Source organism: Ptychodera flava, chromosome 6 (assembly GCF_041260155.1).
Source record: "Ptychodera flava strain L36383 chromosome 6, AS_Pfla_20210202, whole genome shotgun sequence".
NCBI lineage: Eukaryota > Metazoa > Hemichordata > Enteropneusta > Ptychoderidae > Ptychodera > Ptychodera flava.
The window spans coordinates 21,052,099-21,072,540 of record NC_091933.1 but is presented as its reverse complement, the minus strand read 5'-3'; the positions used below and the strand labels follow the sequence as shown (position 1 = coordinate 21,072,540).

General features: G+C 40.0%; 1 protein-coding gene across 3 annotated transcripts in view; it reads right to left on the bottom strand.

Annotated features, from left to right (window-relative positions):
* LOC139135128 (uncharacterized) overlaps positions 1-20,442 on the bottom strand; it is a 66,010-nt gene that overhangs the window by 26,886 nt on the left and 18,682 nt on the right. For all 3 annotated transcript variants that reach the window (XM_070702379.1, XM_070702377.1, XM_070702380.1), the window contains exons 2-5: positions 13,018-13,615; positions 11,333-11,401; positions 2,392-2,649; positions 991-1,278 (exon numbers count right to left, since the gene is read on the bottom strand). In XM_070702379.1, the coding sequence (XP_070558480.1) occupies positions 991-1,278; positions 2,392-2,649; positions 11,333-11,401; positions 13,018-13,456 (1,054 nt within the window). In that variant the 5' untranslated portion in view covers positions 13,457-13,615. The remainder of the gene's footprint in view (positions 1-990; positions 1,279-2,391; positions 2,650-11,332; positions 11,402-13,017; positions 13,616-20,442) is intronic.

Sequence of the window (20,442 nt, the reverse complement as noted above, 5' to 3'; positions counted from 1 at the left end):
AGCCAGTAAGTGTTATTATCCACCTTGTCGCAGGTACAAAAGATCGCATAAAAAAATAGAAAAAGGGAGAAAAGTGTAGTGCATCTGTACGGGGTGGGGGGCGCATACGCAAAGAATGCTGGGATTGAATTTAGAAAAGCGCCCCCTGCGTCAATAACTAGATTCAAAAATTGCCAGTTTTTAGACGGAACGCTCAGTATAGTTTTCAGCTTGCAAGTGGAAGGTGGGCAGTGAGGTTACCATTGCAATGATAATGATGGCATAATACGTCCCTTGTTTAACACTATACGCTATTATCATGGTAAAAATTGCCAATTTTGTCCAACATTTTTACACAATATAGAAAATCTATACCTGCACTGCTGCAGCCGGTTTGACGTCGTGTACGTACGTTAACTGCTTTCATCAGAGGGTAACTGGGCATTGTAGTCATGCAAACGTGTATAGCTAGTAACAATTAATTCTATTTTATCATGAATCAATACAAATAACATTGCCAATCTTAACCCCTGGCGCGACACCAAGGGCTGAGCCCTATAATAATATTATAGACTCATCGACCTGCGTGTCACGGGAGAGGCATTTACCGGTGCCGATGTTGACACCAAAAACAACAGCACGGCGGCAACCTTGCGAGGGGATTGACTAAGCTTAACTGTCACCACTTCGACGGACCGTGTAATTATGCATCACATTTCGATGGATGCTAATTTTGTAAATGTCTACCAAGAATGGCATGGCATTTAATTATGCCAAAACAAAGCTATCCTTCACCGTTTACTCATTTTCATTACATTAATACAACCTCGTTTAGCACAACCATGGATTTAAGCGGTCACCATACATTTTCACACGCGGTCTCATCTGCCTGAACAATGAATTGTATTATGTCATTTTTCTGCAGGCTGCTGGGAATTTTATTCGCGGATCTCCTAAAATCTAAAAATACAAGACGATGCATTGACCAGCCGTCGACGTAAATACAATTACCTTGTGAGCTATTCACGTACAATTCACCGGCGTCACAGCAGTTTGCAATCTTTCTGTGTCCTAGGGAGTCCATCAGCCGACATATCCCGTCCGACTTCTCAAACGTCCACGCCAGGCACCCAAGAGTAGCCGAGCAACCGGCGCAGCACTCCGCCGAGGTGTTGGCGGAAAATGTGGCTACCGTGCCGTTGGTCCCGCTTATTGCTATGTTTTGTTCGATCAGACATCCTGGCGCCAAATCTTCAGGTTTCGGTTTCTTTGAGGGTGCTGTGCCCGAATGACGAATACCTAGAAGTAGACAGTTTGATCTATGAGAGGGCCAGTCCGACCGATATGTATGAAAATTAATAAATTTTCAGGACTTATGTTTCGCATTTCCTTGCCGCGAAAACAACATACATCTAGCTGTCTGATACGTCTTAAAATTTGCCTCGACACTAATTCATATTGTCTTCTTGTTTGTTTTTTTTCAATCATGATGTTATCGAAATAGGTGACCAACCTTGGACTCTATGATGGTAATGCATCCCAACGCATAGTGAATTTTTGCATCTTGTATTAATAGGTCGACAGCGGATGGAAAAGAAACTAGATTTGTTTGTTTGTTTGTTTCGTTTGTTTTGGTTTTTTTGCTTATTTTTTACGCATCACAGTTTCAACAATAAATAATACATGAGCGTCCTTGTGACCCCAAGGAGAGCACAGCCATCAGGTGCACAATCAGATAATAAATAAATTAATAATAAACTAATTGGCTCTGGACGTTGCACACTTGACGCTGATAGCTAATTGGTAATGCGCACCTGAATGTTTATTTGTGATAAATGCATATGCCTTCTAAAGTGCTATCTGGGCAGCAGCTATTTATAATGATGGAGTGAAAGCGAAATGTTTATGGGGCAGTGGCTGTAACTTTTGATATCTTCCCTGCATTACTTTGGTTTTAATGTCAGCTATACTTCCTTGATCTACTCCCACAGCATGTTCAGAAACAGTTTTCAGCTAGCTTGTTAGCTCAGCATGTACATAAGTAAACTGCATTGTTGTTGTTGACATGCGAATTCTTGTCCGGACTAGAATTCAAATGTACACGATAACTGTACATTTTACGCTTACTAACGCTGTGTTGACAAGTTTAATAGTTGCTCATGCAACACGCTCTGCGGAGCAGAACAAGAGAACTTGCAATTGACACACAAGACAAAAAAATCAAAAAATCATCAAAAGTTACTACTACTGGCAAGTCACTTTCCTTGATCTAAGGTTATAGGGGAAAAGTTTAAGGCGCTGTTTATCCTAAAAGGTGAGGCTATCGACGTGTATTTGACGTCATTAACACATGGTCCGACGAAACTTCAAATCGCACATAAAAAAAAACATGCGAAGTCAAAATCAGCTTACTCGTAGATTGTGTTGACCGGTCTATGATGCCGGAGTTGCAGCAGTCCGACTGGGCGGGATGAGTCACTTTGTCGCTCAGCCAGCAATTTCCGAACCCAATAAGGCCACGTCTCTCGTAGGTCCAGGTCAGGCACCTGGGAGTCTGTCTGCATTGGAGGCAGCAGTCTGCCGAAGAATTGACTCTAACCGTCGGATCGGTGCTCCAAACGTCGATGCCCCTTCTGTCCGTGCCCAGCTCCACTCTGCAGTCATGGGACCCTGCCGAGCAGTGGGTAAATGCAATACTAAAGTTTAATTCCTGATACAGTTGGCTGTTGCTGTACCGTGGATGAGTAATACAAAAGATGCCTCAATGTATCTGCAAGTGTATGCAGGATATCCTGAATAACAAACTGAATCACTCGCCACATCAATAGCACTTTTCTCTCGTAAATAAAATCATACCACAGTTGCAGATGGAATATTGTGTATCAATGGTTGTCTTTAGACTTTTACAGTTAGTTTCAGATTAGTTTAACTAGTTTATTGTTGTTGTTGTTGTTGTGATTATTTATATTATTATTATTATTACAAGTTTAGGGGCTATAAGTATTATATAGAAATCTAATAACAGTTCATTGAAGCTGTGGGAATTCTGAAAAAGAGGTGTTGTTTATTTTAATTTGTCTATAGGGGTGACTTCTAATTGTCGTACATATATTCTCTCCGCCCAGTTAGGTGTTCCTTTTGACATCACTACCCTTATGAATATTCATATACTTGCAAAAACTGACAGTCGCTGTGTCTGGCAGCGCCTGCTCACAGCTGCTGAGCTGCACAGCGTAGGCTTCGAATGCAGGCCCATCGTGGCAGTCGTGGGCATGTAAAAAACAAGGCACAGCGACTGTGGAGAGTCTATGCCAGTGTAATTGGCCTTGTAAACGTACCTTCAGCGTGGCATTTGTAGTTGTGGCGAAAACCATAAACCCTCTCCTATGCTGACGTTGTTGGTTTATTTTGTTCATGTGCATTAACTGTAAGCAATCAAGGAAGTTTTGGGATGGAAATAGAGCAAAGGCATGAGCTTCCATGAGATCTGTGCTACAAATATAACTTTACGCATGCGCACTCTTTTGCCAGTGTAATCTGCCAATATGAGCGTGCGCAGTTGAGTGAACGTGCTCGTGAATGTGTAGTCTGCACACTACGTCTCGTGTCATTCAGCTTTGCATGTTGACAGAAACTGGAATTACTGCAGAGAATACTTTTCAGGACATCACATGTGAGTCTCTAAGGTAACAAGTAGGACGTTTAGGAAATCTTTTCAGAAAGTTCACGCCGCCTGTGGCCATTTTGTGGAGTATAAGCTTATAGTTATACATACCTGGAGCGTATACAGTATTTCTACTGTACAGTGTACATATTGCCGGATAATATGCGATGGAATTTTGCGTTTCACGTCGTTCAATCATTCAGATGGAAATGCTGCCCTTCTCCAAACTTTGAAAAAAACAGGGTGACAGATTTGGAATGCTAACAATTGTATATCAAGAATGACGTAATTTAATGAGAAGACATTTGTATTCGAGCACGGCTATACTGTGAGTTTTTGATTCGAGAACTCTCATCATGATGGACCGTGGTTGTATTCACAATCGAGAGGGCAAGGGTGAGTCGAACTTTTTCCTATGTCCATGTAGCACTTGTGCAAAAAATAAGCGAATCCACAGGCCTTTGGCGAATCAATAAATGCGTATTTCACCAAGCTGAAAGGTTGAAAGATCCGTCCGTCAGTTTGGGCATAGACCCTCGAGAAAAACTCGAGGGTCTATGGTTTGGGACGAGCTAGATAAATGCAGTCAAACCCAGCTGGGCAAATAATGTGACTTTGTTCTGGAAATAACGAAGACGACGTGCGGTGGAACTTTGCAACAAAGTTTCAATATCTGTACTGACGTACTTGAATGACTGGCACAGGAAACAATGGCCAATAAAAACGCATTCTCGTTGCATTTTGATAATGTATCAATCACAATGACACAGAAATTATGCCTCCTCCCGGCAGAAGGGCCATGGCCAATTTTTAGCCCTGCTACAGTATGTCTCAGTGCTGAAAAGGCCATGTTGTTGTCAGGTTGTCATGGCGACTTTTAAAATTTACATACAACTCTGAGAGTGAAACGGGTTATAGGTCACAGAACTTTTGAGTCCCACTGTCGTCCATTATACCTGTTTCCTTGGGTATTAAAGGTGTGCAAGTATACACATCAAAAGACTAGAAAATTCACTTCATGGGCAGAATCTCGTAAAGTAGCCTTTTCTTGTCTGGTTAACGAAAAAAGATACCCCTGATCTAAATATGCATGGTTTTAAATAAAAAGCTGTGTTACTGAAATGGTTACTATGGTAACATTAAACAAAAATGAACATGGAGTTCATACTGTTATAAATACACTTAGGAGAGCATTTGCATAGTAACTGGGATTACTTTTAATGGACTTTGGACAAAATTGAAATTTTAAAACGCAAATAGGGTACTATGGAAAAACAGGGCAGTAAAAATGGATATCATATTTTGTCTTTCTAACCCGAAACAACCCTTTGGTATAATATTTCTGGTGATTACTGGATTTTTACACTGGATATTTGGTCTTTCTAACCCAAATATCCCTTTGATATAACACATTCTGTTGATTCCTGGATTTTAGGTGGAATCTTTGAAAAACTGGTAATTTTAACTCCTGAATGGTTGCCATGGAAACATCTCACATTAAAATGAGTGTAATTCTTTTGGTGTTCTAACCAGAAAAACCCTATTATCAATTTTTACATCAATCAATAGTTCTTTAATAGGAATTAGGGAAAAAGTAACGTTTTCAATCCAATAATAGTTACCATGGCAACTCAAAACATTAAAATAAGTCTGGTTTTTGTGTTCTCTGACCCCAACTCCCCCCGCTAGATAATTTTCATATCAATCAAAGTAACTTTTCATTGGATATTAGAAAAACTGAAAATTTAACCCCTAAAATGGTTACCATGGAAACATGGGGCAGTGAAATCGATATCATATTTGGCCTTTTCGACCCAAAATACCCTTATGGTGAAATTTTCACGGAAATTGAACCTATTATTATTCGCGTTATTATTTCTATATAATACTTATATTAACAAGTTTAGGGGCTATAAGTATTATATAGAAATCTAATAATAGTTCATTGAAGCTGTGTGGGAATTCTGATAAAGAGATGTTGTATATTTTAATTTTATCAATGGGGTGACTTCCCATTGATGCACGTGCAGCGCAATTTTCTTCCATCAAAAGTCACGACTATGAAAAAGATTTCCAATATAAATTAACTCTCTCTCTCTCCTATGAAAAAGATTTCCAATATAAATTAACTGTCTGTCTGTCTGTCTGTCTGTGTCTGTCTGTCTGTCTGTCTCTCTCTCTCTCTCTCTCTCTCTTCTCTCTCTCTCTCTCTCTCTCTCTCTCTCTCTCTCTCTCTCTCTCTCTCTCTCTGCAGTGAAATTGCTATGCTGCGACCATCGAACGAATATTTCCATACATTAGGGGTAATATTAAAAGTCATTATATAAATCTAACCAGTGTAGTCTGGCAGAGACCCTGCGATTCGCGTTCTTTTCTGTTGGAACACGCGCGCGCCCTTCAGAGGCGCGACGCGATTCCCAGAGCATGCGCAATTGAGAGTGCGTGGCGTGACAGTAGAACGTCTCGTGCTATCGTGCTATCGTGTCGTTAGCTTTAAAAATGATGGAATGTCAACAGAAACTGGAATTACTGCAGAGAATACTTTCAGGATACACATGTGAGTGTCTAAGGTACCAAGTAGGACGTTTAGGAAATCCTTTCAGAAACTTCATGCCGCCTGTGGCCATTTTGTGGAGTATAAGCTTATAAGCTTACGTAACTGCAGCGTAAACAGTATTTCTACTGTACATATTGCCGGAACATATGCGATGGAAATGTTCGCGTTTCACGTCGTTCAATTATTCAGATGGAAATGCCGCCCTCTACTCCAAACTTTGACAGACTTTGGAATGCTAACTCTTGTATAACAATGACGTAATTTAATGGGAAGATATTTGTATTCGAGCACGGCTACAGTACAGTTTTTGATTCGAGAACTCTCATCATGTCGGATTCACTGAAACAGTCAGTTGTATGCTCAACAATCCAGAGGGTGAGTCGAACTTTTTCCTATGTCCATGTAGAACTTGTGCAAAAATAAGCGAATCCACAGGCCTTTGGCGAATCAATAAATGCGTTTTTCACCAAGCTGAAAGGTGGAAAGATTAATTTTTTTTGTAGCACGTCAGTAGTTTGATATGACTAACGCCCTTCACAATAATACTGGCTATTCCATTGAGCATCGTGCTACAGGTCAAAATATTATTCCTCAGGTTGATATACATATGTAGAGATTTTTATAGAAACTATTCCATAGCTATTTACATTTCTTTATCACTTTTTGCGGTTTTGCGGTTTCCTGTTTTTTGTTAGCCGATTAGCCGGCACACGCCAAAACGACTAGTCTTTGCGGTTTTCTATAATTTTGAGTTGGCACGCGCCAAAACGATTAGTCTATTGCGCTCGTATTTCTGGGCACGTTTAGTCTCACTGTTTACCTCCGGTTGGTTAGCAACCGCAGTTTAATTGACAGCCGATTCTTTATATTTAGGGTAAATTGTTGCAATAAGTGTTTCCTACGACGTTCGCACAAGTGAGAGCCCTATACTATGTCAAGTAGGGCAGTATTATAACGTGATATCTTGTAATATTTCCCCCTTGTCTTGGCCTGCTGGGTTTTTAAAAAGTGTTTAAAGGTATACAGGCACCATGTTCAAATTAAGCCGTTGCTACCATGGAAAGGGATCTAGCTAGTCATAGAGTTTATGGGGTCACGCCAGGTCACACTAAAATAATGCACCACTACATGGTCATAATTTGTCTTCATTATTCTTCCTGGAATGAGACAAACAAATCATTAATTGTCAATCCATAAAATAAATAAGTACCAGTGAATCTTGGGTGCTAAGGGGAATTGGGTTCACAAAATTAATTTGAGATACTAGTAGAATTAATTTTATCACATAAAATTAATTTGAAGCCTGGAGGCATAAACTTAATTTGATGAATGCGAAGTTAGTATTATACTACATAACACTTATTTGAGATGACTGCATGAAACAAAATTAAAAATGCTTGAAAAATTATTTCTGGTCTATATAAAATTAACTCTAACACACTAAAATTAACGGAAAGCATAATTTTGACCAGAATGGCCCCAATATACATTATCTTTATTATTATACACCTGCGTCTGCAATCTTTGGAGTTTTCTTCGTACAGTAAATTTCGGTATCAGAGGACGCTACTTTGCCGCGGAGTACAATAACTTTTGGTGTTATTGGACGCTATTGACCTTTGACCTCAAAACACCATTACGTCAATGCGGGGAAATACTTCTAAACTTGGGTACTTCACAACGTTAGTAGTGGTGAATCAAAAGCCTGTGAATTCGGGTGAAATTATGCTGCCGGCCTACAATTTCTCACACGTACACTGCACTGCGCGGGTTTGAAATTTCGTTCTGTGCGCTTAGCGGACGCGCTTAACGCGTTCTCAGTTTGCTCGCGATCGCTCAGTGCAGTGCGGGACGGTCATCCCCAAAAAAGCTTTAATTTTGATTTTTCGAGGTAAAATTGGATTAAAAAAGGTGTATAAAAATGAGGTTATTCCCAAAATACCGGGATTTATGTCCGAGTACATTTTTAATAGAAATAAGGGAAAAAGGAACATTTTCAATGCCAAAATAGTTACCATGGCAACTTGAAACATTAAAATAAGTCTGGTTTTTGTGTTCTCTGACCCGAACTCCCTCACTAGATAATTTTCATATCAATCAAAGTAACTTTTCATGGGATATTAGAAAAAATGATATTTTCAACCCCTAAAATGGTTACCATGGAAACATGGGGCAGTGATATCGATATCATATTTGGTCTTTTCGACCCAAAATACCCTACTTGTGAAATTTTCACGGAAATTGAACCTATTATTATTCGCGTTATTATTTCTATATAATACTTATATTAATTATTATTATATTACAAGTTTAGGGGCTATAAGTATTATATAGAAATCTAATAACAGTTCATTGAAGCTGTGGGAATTCTGAAAAAGAGGTGTTGTTTATTTTAATTTTGTCAATAGGGGTGACTTCTAATTGTCGTACATATATTCTCTCCGCCCAGTTAGGTGTTCCTTTTGACATCACTACCCTTATGAATATTCATATACTTGCAAAAACTGACAGTCGCTGTGTCTGGCAGCGCCTGCTCACAGCTGCTGAGCTGCACAGCGTAGGCTTCGAATGCAGGCCCATCGTGGCAGTCGTGGGCATGTAAAAAACAAGGCACAGCGACTGTGGAGAGTCTATGCCAGTGTAATTGGCCTTGTAAACGTACCTTCAGCGTGGCATTTGTAGTTGTGGCGAAAACCATAAACCCTCTCCCTATGCTGACGTTGTTGGTTTTATTTTGTTCATGTGCATTAACTGTAAGCAATCAAGGAAGTTTTGGGATGGAAATAGAGCAAAGGCATGAGCTTCCATGAGATCTGTGCTACAAATATAACTTTACGCATGCGCACTCTTTTGCCAGTGTAATCTGCCAATATGAGCGTGCGCAGTTGAGTGAACGTGCTCGTGAATGTGTAGTCTGCACACTACGTCTCGTGTCATTCAGCTTTGCATGTTGACAGAAACTGGAATTACTGCAGAGAATACTTTTCAGGACATCACATGTGAGTCTCTAAGGTAACAAGTTGGACGTTTTAATCTTTTCAGAAAGTTCACGCCGCCTGTGGCCATTTTGTGGAGTATAACCTTATAGTTATACATACCTGGAGCGTATACAGTATTTCTATGTACAGTGTACATATTGCCGGATAATATGCGATGGAATTTTGCGTTTCACGTCGTTCAATCATTCAGATGGAAATGCTGCCCTTCTCCAAACTTTGAAAAAAACAGGGTGACAGATTTGGAATGCTAACAATTGTATATCAAGAATGACGTAATTTAATGAGAAGACATTTGTATTCGAGCACGGCTACAGTAGTTTTGATTCGAGAACTCTCATCATGATGGACCGTGGTTGTATTCACAATCGAGAGGGCAAGGGTGAGTCGAACTTTTTCCTATGTCCATGTAGCACTTGTGCAAAAATAAGCGAATCCACAGGCCTTTGGCGAATCAATAAATGCGTTTTCACCAAGCTGAAAGGTTGAAAGATCCGTCCGTCACTTTGGGCATAGACCTCGAGAAAACTCGAGGTCAATAGTTGGACGAGCTAGATAAATGCAGTCAAACCCAGCTGGGCAAATAATGTGACTTTGTTCTGGAAATAACGAAGACGACGTGCGGTGGAACTTTGCAACAAAGTTTCAATATCTGTACTGACGTACTTGAATGACTGGCACAGGAAACATGGCCAATAAAAACGCATTCCGTTGCATTTTGATAATGTATCAATCACAATGACACAGAAATTATGCCTCCTCCCGGCAGAAGGGCCATGGCCATTTTTAGCCCTGCTACAGTATGTCTCAGTGCTGAAAAGGCCATGTTGTTGTCAGGTTGTCATGGCGACTTTTAAAATTTACATACAACTCTGAGAGTGAAACGGGTTATAGGTCACAGAACTTTTGAGTCCCACTGTCGTCCATTATACCTGTTTCCTTGGGTTAAAGGTGTGCAAGTATACACATCAAAAGACTAGAAAATTCACTTCATGGGCAGAATCTCGTAAAGTAGCCTTTTCTTGTCTGGTTAACGAAAAAGATACCCCTGATCTAAAATATGCATGGTTTTAAATAAAAAGCTGTTGGTTACTAAAATGGTTACTATGGTAACATTAAACAAAAATGAACATGGAGTTCATACTGTTATAAATACACTTAGGAGAGCATTTGCATAGGTAACTGGGAATACTTTTAATGGACTTTGGACAAAAATTGAAATTTTAAAACGCAAATAGGTACTATGGAAAAACAGGGCAGTAAAAATGGATATCATATTTTGTCTTTGTAACCCGAAACAACCCTTTGGTATAATATTTCTGGTGATTACTGGATTTTTACACTGGATATTTGGTCTTTCTAACCCAAATATCCCTTTGATATAACACATTCTGTTGATTCCTGGATTTTAGGTGGAATCTTTGAAAAACTGGTAATTTTAACTCCTGAATGGTTGCCATGGAAACATCTCACATTAAAATGAGTGTAATTCTTTTGGTGTTCTAACCAGAAAAACCCCTATTATCAATTTTTACATCAATCAATAGTTCTTTAATAGGAATAGGGAAAAAGTAACGTTTTCAATCCAATAATAGTTACCATGGCAACTCAAAACATTAAATAAGTCTGTGTTTTGTGTTCTCTGACCCCAACTCCCCCGCTAGATAATTTTCATATCAATCAAAGTAACTTTTCATTGGATATTAGAAAAACTGAAAATTTAACCCCTAAAATGGTTACCATGGAAACATGGGCAGTGAAATCGATATCATATTTGGCCTTTTCGACCCAAAATACCCTTATGGTGAAATTTTCACGGAAATTGAACCTATTATTATTCGCGTTATTATTTCTATATAATACTTATATTAATTATTATTATTATTGTTGTGATTATTGTTATAGGAGAGTATAGATGTATATCCAAATGTCCACGAAATGTTGAGTTAAGTGTCGAGTCTTTAAAATTAGCGCATAATTCATCATTGGGGATGCCAAATATGCAAATTTTTAATTCAGCACGTCCTCGAGATGAGTGGCGAACTGAAAAGCTTAAGAGAGTGCAGAGGAAGCGACAAGCAGCTGGAAAGAGGAGCATTTAATGCGGAAGACTATTTTCTAGTACCGTCGCCTTACCGTCGCCAACGTCCCCGGCTTTCCACCCACTGCCATCTTCTCGTTTCCTGCGCCTTCTGCCGGCAGCACCTAGGTAACAAATACATACCCGTAAGACAAATAATTTTCGGTCGTTTGTCGTGCAGGAAGCCGTTTACGAGGGACAAACAGCGATTTTCAGGTATTAAATTCTAACGAAGCGGATTAAGGTATTACTCGGCGTATTAAATGTGTATACCTCAGAGGTTTTTATTTTTACAAGGTTCTTTGCACGGAGTTATTTATTATTTAGTTGGTTTTTTTTTCGATTCCTGGCCTCGGCAGCGGTAACATCTGGAGGTAGAAAATGCAACGTACTCCGCGAGATTTACAAGAATAATCAAGCCTTGTTTATCATTTGAAAGATCACTTTCACTTGCTGCGTTGTCAACTGAAGCAACTATAAGGCTGTGATAACTCTGGTGACGGGCGCTTGCTTTTTTACAATATTTCGTATGTGTGTGTGGTGTGTTTATTGATGCGTTTGCTAAATTCATGCCGAATTAAGTTGTTATAGCGGCTTAGTGGGGAACGAGTAAAGACCGATAAAGTAGTCTAGTACGTGTACTGTCATCGCTCAAACGCTACTGATGGATAGGCAACATAAAAAAACAGACCCGTACCAATATGTTTATGTACACAGAATATGTGGTCTGAATATGCTGGACTAAAAATACAACATTATATTGAGTTCAAACTTCTGTTCCACAGGCGTGCGGAAGGTTCGCGGAATTCAGTGAAAATACTTCTCGACAAAACACTGTATCGCTGACAGGTGTAACTTCGATCCACAGTCTGCGAAAATATTAATTTCCTACACGCACAGAAAATAGTTTTACAGTGAATAATTAATGTTCTCAACACGTCCAATGCGAAAATATATTACCCTCGAGCACGACGCAAAACATAGCTTCAAAAAGAAGAATTCTGTATCTTTTTTGATAGGAGCAAATACATTGTCAGGGTTTTGCATATTTAAAATTACATATAAAAAAATCTCTATGCATCGCTGCCTGCAGAAGTGGTGATGCATAATTAATGCAATTTTGCCGGTATGAAAGTTTAGATGAAGCCGAAAGTGGCAGCATGGAGTAAAAAATGATATGCATCGATAAATTCCTGGTGCAGCTTCAACGACACTGATATTTCAGTTCGGTTTGTACCTGGTGATTCGGTGTAGAGCTATTTGCTGTAGCACCATGTGCGTCAATAAAATGACAGGGTTGATGAGACTGTAACTTTTCATGATTTCTCCCCGCTATTTCTATTTTGTTTGTTTTTTATACTTCCTTAAAGCATGTTGAGATATACAGTATTCAGTCTATGAACTCAGCATTGTGAAAACCGCATTGTTATTGTTGACAAGTGAATTCTGGTCCGGACTAGAATTCAAACAATAACAGTGCATTCGACACGCATTCGACAAGCTAAATAGTAGGTGTTTCAACATGCTTTAAGAGGTATTCAAAAGAAAAACAGCTGAATATCGTCAAAAGGCACAGCTGTTGGCATAACTGAACATAAGTGAAGACGTCGACGAGACTTTGCTTTTCACAACTTGGCGTGTTCGATCATGTTAAACATGGCACGCTCTTTCAACTCATCTGCCATCAGCGATTTATTGGACAAACCACGATCCCTGTGCAGGAACCGCGATCAAACCTTACCCTTTTCTCGTTTTATTGTCAACATCAGTTCTGACACCACAGCACCGTACGGGGAACTCTTCGTAAGCTCGCTCAGACGAACCTTGTTGGCGTTGCATATTGTCACCGAGGGAAACTGCAAGGACCCGTTGGTCTCCTTGAAGATACGCGTCCGAACAGGGTACTCGAAGTAGGTCCTCAGTAACTCACTCATGTGTGTGACGTAGCCACTCAGTACTATGATGATCACCAGGGTCCACAGGCTACGTCTGTGGACCGTTTTGGAGGCGGCAAGCCGGGGAATACCGTGGCACGACGTGCTGAGAGCGAAAGCTCGGGTGATGCCCCCGATGCTGCGTCTCTTGGTCTCTTTGAACGGCTTTCGGATCTTGCGCTCCACTCTTCTCGGCTGTTGGTTCAAGGGTAGTCTTGCTTCCTCTAGTTCTGCCTGGTCAGTCATCTTCGATCGTCGAGGATGATGGCGAAGACATTATTCTGTGAACTCAAACCTGGGGACAGCTGTGACGAAGTTACTGGAGTTGGACGGGTGTGCCGCCGCCGACGGACTGTGTGCGATTCATGCACTCATCAGACTTTTGGTTCAGATTCTCTTCTCGACCTGGAAAAGGGACGAGACTTCAGAAAAAACATCATCTATTGCCGGATGTCGTCACCGACCAGCAAAGTGATAAACGGGGGCAAAGTGATGCGCAGTTTTGAAAGACAATCCGTTCGGATGGAGGGTCTTTAGAGAGTAAATGGCGCGGATATAAATAGACGGTATATCATCGTTCTACGGGTTGGTTATAAAGGTCGCACAATTGACACTATTCACTGACGGATGCTGCAGCATGTAGAAATGATGAACAGAAGAGTTATATTAAAATGCCTCTTGTCTCCTTTCACAAATAATGAAAACAGCAAATTATATCAGTTGGAAAAGGAGAAAGACACACAGATCTAAAATAAGTGTGATAATGAACGAGCCATCGTCACAGAAGCATTTCGTGAAACGTTGAATCAGTCCTCTATTGGTCATGCGTGCATCAGCAGATATCGCTGATGGCATAATGATAATACATTTTAAGATGATGTATATGCATGAGGTGGTACATGAGTTGGGTCGATGCCTTAGAGTGTCGTACACCATTGGAATATTTAATAAGAAAATGTAGGGTTTGATCTTTCTAGGCACTTAAAAACACAGAATTTCAGAAATTTATGGCAATGATGCCGAGAAAACTCAAAGCCTTGTCACACGACGGTAATTTCGTAACCTCAAAGAGATTGTTTTGGAAGAAAGTAGAAGGGTGGATACTCGAGAAATCGGACCAATTTTGTCCTTGCGGTGACCATGACCTTTCAAGCACAGCTCGAGGTCAAAGCAAGGTAACATTTTTTCCCCAAAGATTTCAATAACAGATAACGTCAAGGGTGATACGATATCCAATTGCGCCGTTAACATGATCGCCGCTGCCATCACACTTGTGTTTAACATCATTCCGGAAGCAAAGGTTTATCATATGGGGGAAAAAATCCAAACCAAAAAATAATAATTAATAAGCTTTCGCTAATTAAAAAATATAATGATAATTTGTGATGGTTTCGTGATCTCTGCGATTCATAAAGGGGCAGAGTTTTTTATCAGGTTTATCTCTGAGCATGTTGACTTATTACTCTGTTTAACTTTCAAAGGAGAACAAAGCACTGGAATCACACAAACAGTCAATGTCAACAACCACATATGATAGAGCCAGGGATTGAGGACCGCCCCTTTAAACGAAAACGTTTTTGAATCTGCCAGATATCTACGAGAATGCCACTATCGATAGTTCGTAATTTTTGCATTTAAAGACATTCGATAATAGAGCGGTTTATTGGTGATCAAATCTGACAAATATTGCGACAAAGCCGTTTCCGTTAACATATCACAATGTGTACTGTCCTCGAATCTGTTAGTATAACGGGCCGAAGTCGGGTTGATGAGGTCACGGGCCATTAAGCTACCGTTGAGTCAATATCACAATCATCAAACGAACAACAGACAGGCAAACAGTTGGTCATTGGTACGAAACGTGGAGAACATCAGCCTCGATTGAATATCAAAATTACAGTGCTAATCATGGCAAACTGGACTTGACGGAGAAACCATAATCGCTGCGCATGCCCGGTTTCAGACCAAAGTCAGCTTTTCGTAGCAAATTTTTGGACTGTTTTTTTTTGTTTTTGATATTGTTGAAAATATGGAAATTAGCTCAAAAAGGCGTTTTTGGTAAAAAATCTTTTTCATAACCGCTGGTCAGTCAGCTTTGATATGAGGTATACAGGTCCCTAGCGATATGACATAGTTTTCGATAAATGAAACTCTAAAAATGGTATACGTACTCAGCTTTTGCGATCTGTGATACGAAACGCCGACCCAAGTGAAAAAACTCGACCAAACTTATCTTAAAAGCTACGTTTACTTCAACGTTTTATGTATTTTCTCGTCCCTTTCGTTCCGTTTTTTTTGAATTCAACATGTTGTTCTGCTCACAAAATTATGTCGAAATGCCCAGTGTTCAACCATTCAACACAACCCGAGTGTCTGCGTGTTGCATCAAAAGTTGCTGACGATTATTATCGAATTTCAGGCCCAACTAAAATGGCCAGTCAGCAATAACACTGCATATTATACACGTTGCGATTTACCAGCGATGGTAATACTTAATCCTTCCAACATATTTAGGACAAGAAGAAAATGCACCCACTTCTCACAGCAAAGACAATGAAAATATCATCCAAGGTTCAACCTCTTGTCCTGTAGTAAAAGACTCACAATATTACCTAGGTTCCGCTTGATAATCACGATGAACGGTGAAAATAAAGAAAATTCCCAATCGATGCCATGCCTGGCTCAGTTGGATGACAAAATGCTGATGATGACGTCACAAAACAAGATGCGCGTGCTCCAATTACTAATCCAGGCGCTTGGCATATTTGAACAGCAGGCGTCCCTCAGCATAACTCTTCATGGGTTGACAGTGCACGTCCTGAAACGTGTCTATGTATACGCAAGACACCTCACCTCGAACGGTGGTGTACACAATCTACGATTTTGACTGCCTCGACACCAAACACCAACCTGTAGCAACTGCCCGGGACGACTCTTTACCTTCATGGTCTGTATGTAGATTCTAAGGCTAATATGTGTAACTTGATTTCCCTACGGGCTTCTAAAAACAGTAATTTGCAAGTCATGGAACCGTCCGATACCCTGCTAGCGTGGTATTTCAAACACTCGAACAAGACATATCGACGGGGGCGTCAAGTCACTTGCATATCATGAATGATAATTAGTCTACGGTTGTATGGGATGGCAGGCGTTGGACAGGTATGATAACAGCGATATTCTCTTACCTATCGGTGACGATGGCAGGGTGGACGCAGTGCCTCAGGCGATGCAGCTCCGACGTCGCTCTATAGTTGTTCATCAGTGAAGCGCATCATGGAATTTATCACTAAACAACGTAAATTATGCGAAAAATTAAAATATGATAACAGCCTTGAACTGAGGTTTGCGAGGGACTTATTATTTTGTATGTCTGGCCCAAAACGTGTGAGAATATGGATTTGCAAAATTGACGCAATTTCAGTGGATTGGTGGTTTACGCCAATCAGACTAAAGAGGCATGAGTGAAGTATCTCATGACACGAATGCTGGGCTTGTACGGTGCTTCTGACAAGTAACTCCAGGGAACTCGTAGAAAATGGTTCCCTGATCGAGTTCATAGCTCCATCGATTATCTTTCTCATCGCGAATCGGCTGTTGGAAAATGTTAGATTGCTAATCGTAATTTAGCTTGAACAGGCGCCTTTATTTGATCTCCTTGCGGGGATTAATTGACGTGTTTACTATTCAAATTTCTCGGTTATCAACATTAATGAATTAAGCGAGATTCCCCGGGGACTAGTGAAAATGCGTTATTCCACGCGTTCTTCTGCATGCATTTGCCTGAAACGGAGCGCATTCTATGAAACGACCCTAATAAATTGAATTTAAGTAGCAGTTTAAGTCATCTCCGAGACGCGTAACACAAATGGAAGAAAAATCCGTCTGTGAAACAACGTGGAAAGCGAGCGATCGCCATTTGTCAAAAGCTAAACAGGAAAGTTTAATACCAGTAATGAACCCATCAACGTTTTACTGACGGTTAGTTAGTTCTCTTTCCAACGCTCGACTAGTAGATTACTCAGGCGCCTTGAGAGGAGTAGCTCGTACCAACAAAGACGGCATCAATTCGATGTAAAACTCATGCTTTCTGTGGGACCGGTGTACAACCACACAACAGGTATGACACCTGTTTCATCGTACGTGACATAAAACACGTGAGGAACGAGTTAAAAGCCAGAAAAGCGGGGTTAGTCTATTCGAAAGGAAGCTAGAGGATGCTGGGGGTTTTTTGGCATAATTTTTGTCGTTTTGTCATAGTTTGTGACATCGTGCATATTGTTCTTCATAAGCTTGAAAGGTGCTGAAATAAAAGGTGACATCGCAATGAACAGGCACGGTCACGGTAAATCTCGCGTGAGCAGAGTAGGTAAAAGGAGGCGATTACAAGTACAACCAATGGCTACCCTCTCAGAAGCTATATTTAGCGTACTGAACAGCGACTTCCGCATGGGTGTCTATACCATGCACATCAAATTATCGTTCGGCTTTTGTAGAGTTCACAGCGTCTTGAGAAGTTGCTTCACGATCACACAGGAAATTATAATTACTCGAACGCGTCTCTCCTTTCCATTACTGTGTATATCGCCTAGATGTATAGTCTGAGAGTGCAATAAAGTTTAGATTGTACTGTCATGCCGCATACAGTCGAATTAGTTGTCAATATTTATTCAACATATTTTGGGAAACGGGTATGCTGAACTGTTCATATGGGGGCGAGTGTGTAAAACTATTTACATAAGACTACGGCTCTCCCACCGTGCAATAACATCGCGGCATCGCATATAGAAACAGTGTGTAAATAAACAGGGTACTTTATACGTGAGCAAAATCATGTTCTGAGCAAACTTTTCCCATCCTGCTTGATTTTTTTTCGTCATAATTACGCACGGATTTTTGAATCCTTCGTGGGAAGTCATGTTCAATATCAACGAATGATAGGCTTCCTGCAATTCAGTGTACCGCCCATTTCAACAAGGAATCTATGTTCGCCGTTGAGGCAAATTTCCATCCCCTCGGAAACCCGAGGCCTGTCAATGTGACAGGTTTATGTTGATTTGCAGGCAAAAAAAGTGATAAACCTCTCGTATTGCGGCAAGACATAACAGCATGTTCACGTATGACCCCGAAGCGAAAGGGCCTACCAAAGATTTGCATAAAAAACAACAGGCAATGATTTCGTATGCCCGCTGATGGATTTTCACTGTAACAGGTGTTTGATGTATTCTTTTGGAGTCAACGATTTATTTATTAGGTAATGCGTGCAGTTTGAGAAAACAATTATATGATCAAGTAGATGACGTCATTTCCTACATACAGTGCACCATAAAAATAAAAAAATGCATCATTTCAAAGCTTGAATTGTTGAAGCTAACCAGTCGGGCGGTACGTTGGCGCCATACTGCGACTGAACTGTAATTGAGCATGTGCGTCCGTCATCCGCGGTATTGTGCAATCTTCAGTTATTTCCGCTCGTTTTCCTCCTATTCTTTATCATGGGATTATTAATTTGTTTGGGGAGATCCACAAGCCCGATCTGATATCTCGATGTCACTCCCTTGATTGGCATATTAAACATCTTGAGACCGAGGAACTCAAGTTAAATGTATAGCCGAATCGGTTCGAGAAATTTACTGATCTGAATAAAAACAAAAACTATGTATATATTACAAAATAGCCGTAACATTTCTTCGTCTGTTCTTTTTTCAATTAAAATCTTGCTTATAAAAAAGAAAAAATAGTTACTTTGTCTATTTTTCGCTGTGAATGTGTAGGTGAGCTCATTATATTAAAAAAAGTAACCAAAATTAGACAACATCTGTTATCTAAAAATACAAGTCACCACACTGCTGGAGGCCGCCATGTTTTTTAAATTTGGTTCGTACTGTATGGGGACAATATGCAAATATGAATTAGGATAGTGTGCACAAAAATTACCCAAGATTTGCCGGTGTTTGCATTTCGACATGGCCGCCATGCCAGTGTTAACTCTATGGAAAAAAATCGATTTTCAAAAAACTGAGACAGTGATAATTTTTTCTTACTCCAGGGCTTTAAAATGAGCTCCCACAAGTCGACTAGAAAAATATGGGAAAAATTTGAGGGTCGAAAATCTGTCCTCGGGACGCATTTTACCTTAACCCTTTTCCTGCGCCAAGTTCATATTTCACCATTAGGTCAAATTGGTTGAAACTAGTCAAGCAAAACATATCCCATATGGTGCATTTTAACAATGACTTAAAGATTTGAAGGCCGCTGAAGACCGTAAAGATACTGTAAACATGATTTTTGCAGGGTAAAGCTGCTATAACATACCAAGCCATAAAGTGGGTGAAAATTCATATAGTTTTGGCTCAATATCGCCTTTTTACTGACTTTGTAGATGGGGTAGTGATACTGTCTGGCAGGTGAAGGGTTAATGGTATACAACTGGTGAAAAATCAGGTCACAACGACGCGTACTCTGGCATTTTATCAATACATATTAATAAAAATAATAGGAAGAAAAAGGATAATTCCAGTATACACGTATATAATAACTATATATAATCATAAAGGTGTATAATAATATAATCTTACACAATTATATGTCCGGTGTGGAACATTTTACAAGGGGAAGCTGGGCACCACAGTTGGCAAATTTAGACCTATATAAGATTTGTTAATGGTAGCTTATAGAATATGGACACTAAAAGGCTGTATCCCCACCTTTTATAGACGATAGTTAAATATTGGGATCAAATCTGGGTTAATATGCTCTCTATCTGTAAGTTATTCATATGTTCCATCTATACTTATTTTGTACAAGTACAATTACTAACATGTGCAAAGTTACGTTTATCGCGTTGACGCGAATGGAAATAATGGTTCCTAGATCGAAGTTTCGAGAAAACTGGGTATGGTCAAGTCGGAAAGTCCACGATTTTGTCACATTTTGGGGCCCCGACCGTGAAAAATGGACTTATCGGGGAAATTTCCCCATCATTGTGCATAAATGTCTTTTCAATGCTAAATTTAGGTTGGTGGATTAATTTATTGTGACGCACACTCTGTTTTTCCCTTCTGTCTACCTTGGCCTTAGACCGAGTTGCCGGTAGTCCACAAAAACAGTGGTAAATCATAATGGGAAATAAATAATTGCATTCGACATATTGACCTCTACTGACGTGAACGGATTAAAGGATAGACCGGTGTCCTACAAAATAATCATGGACGTCGCATTCTTTAAGAACGGAA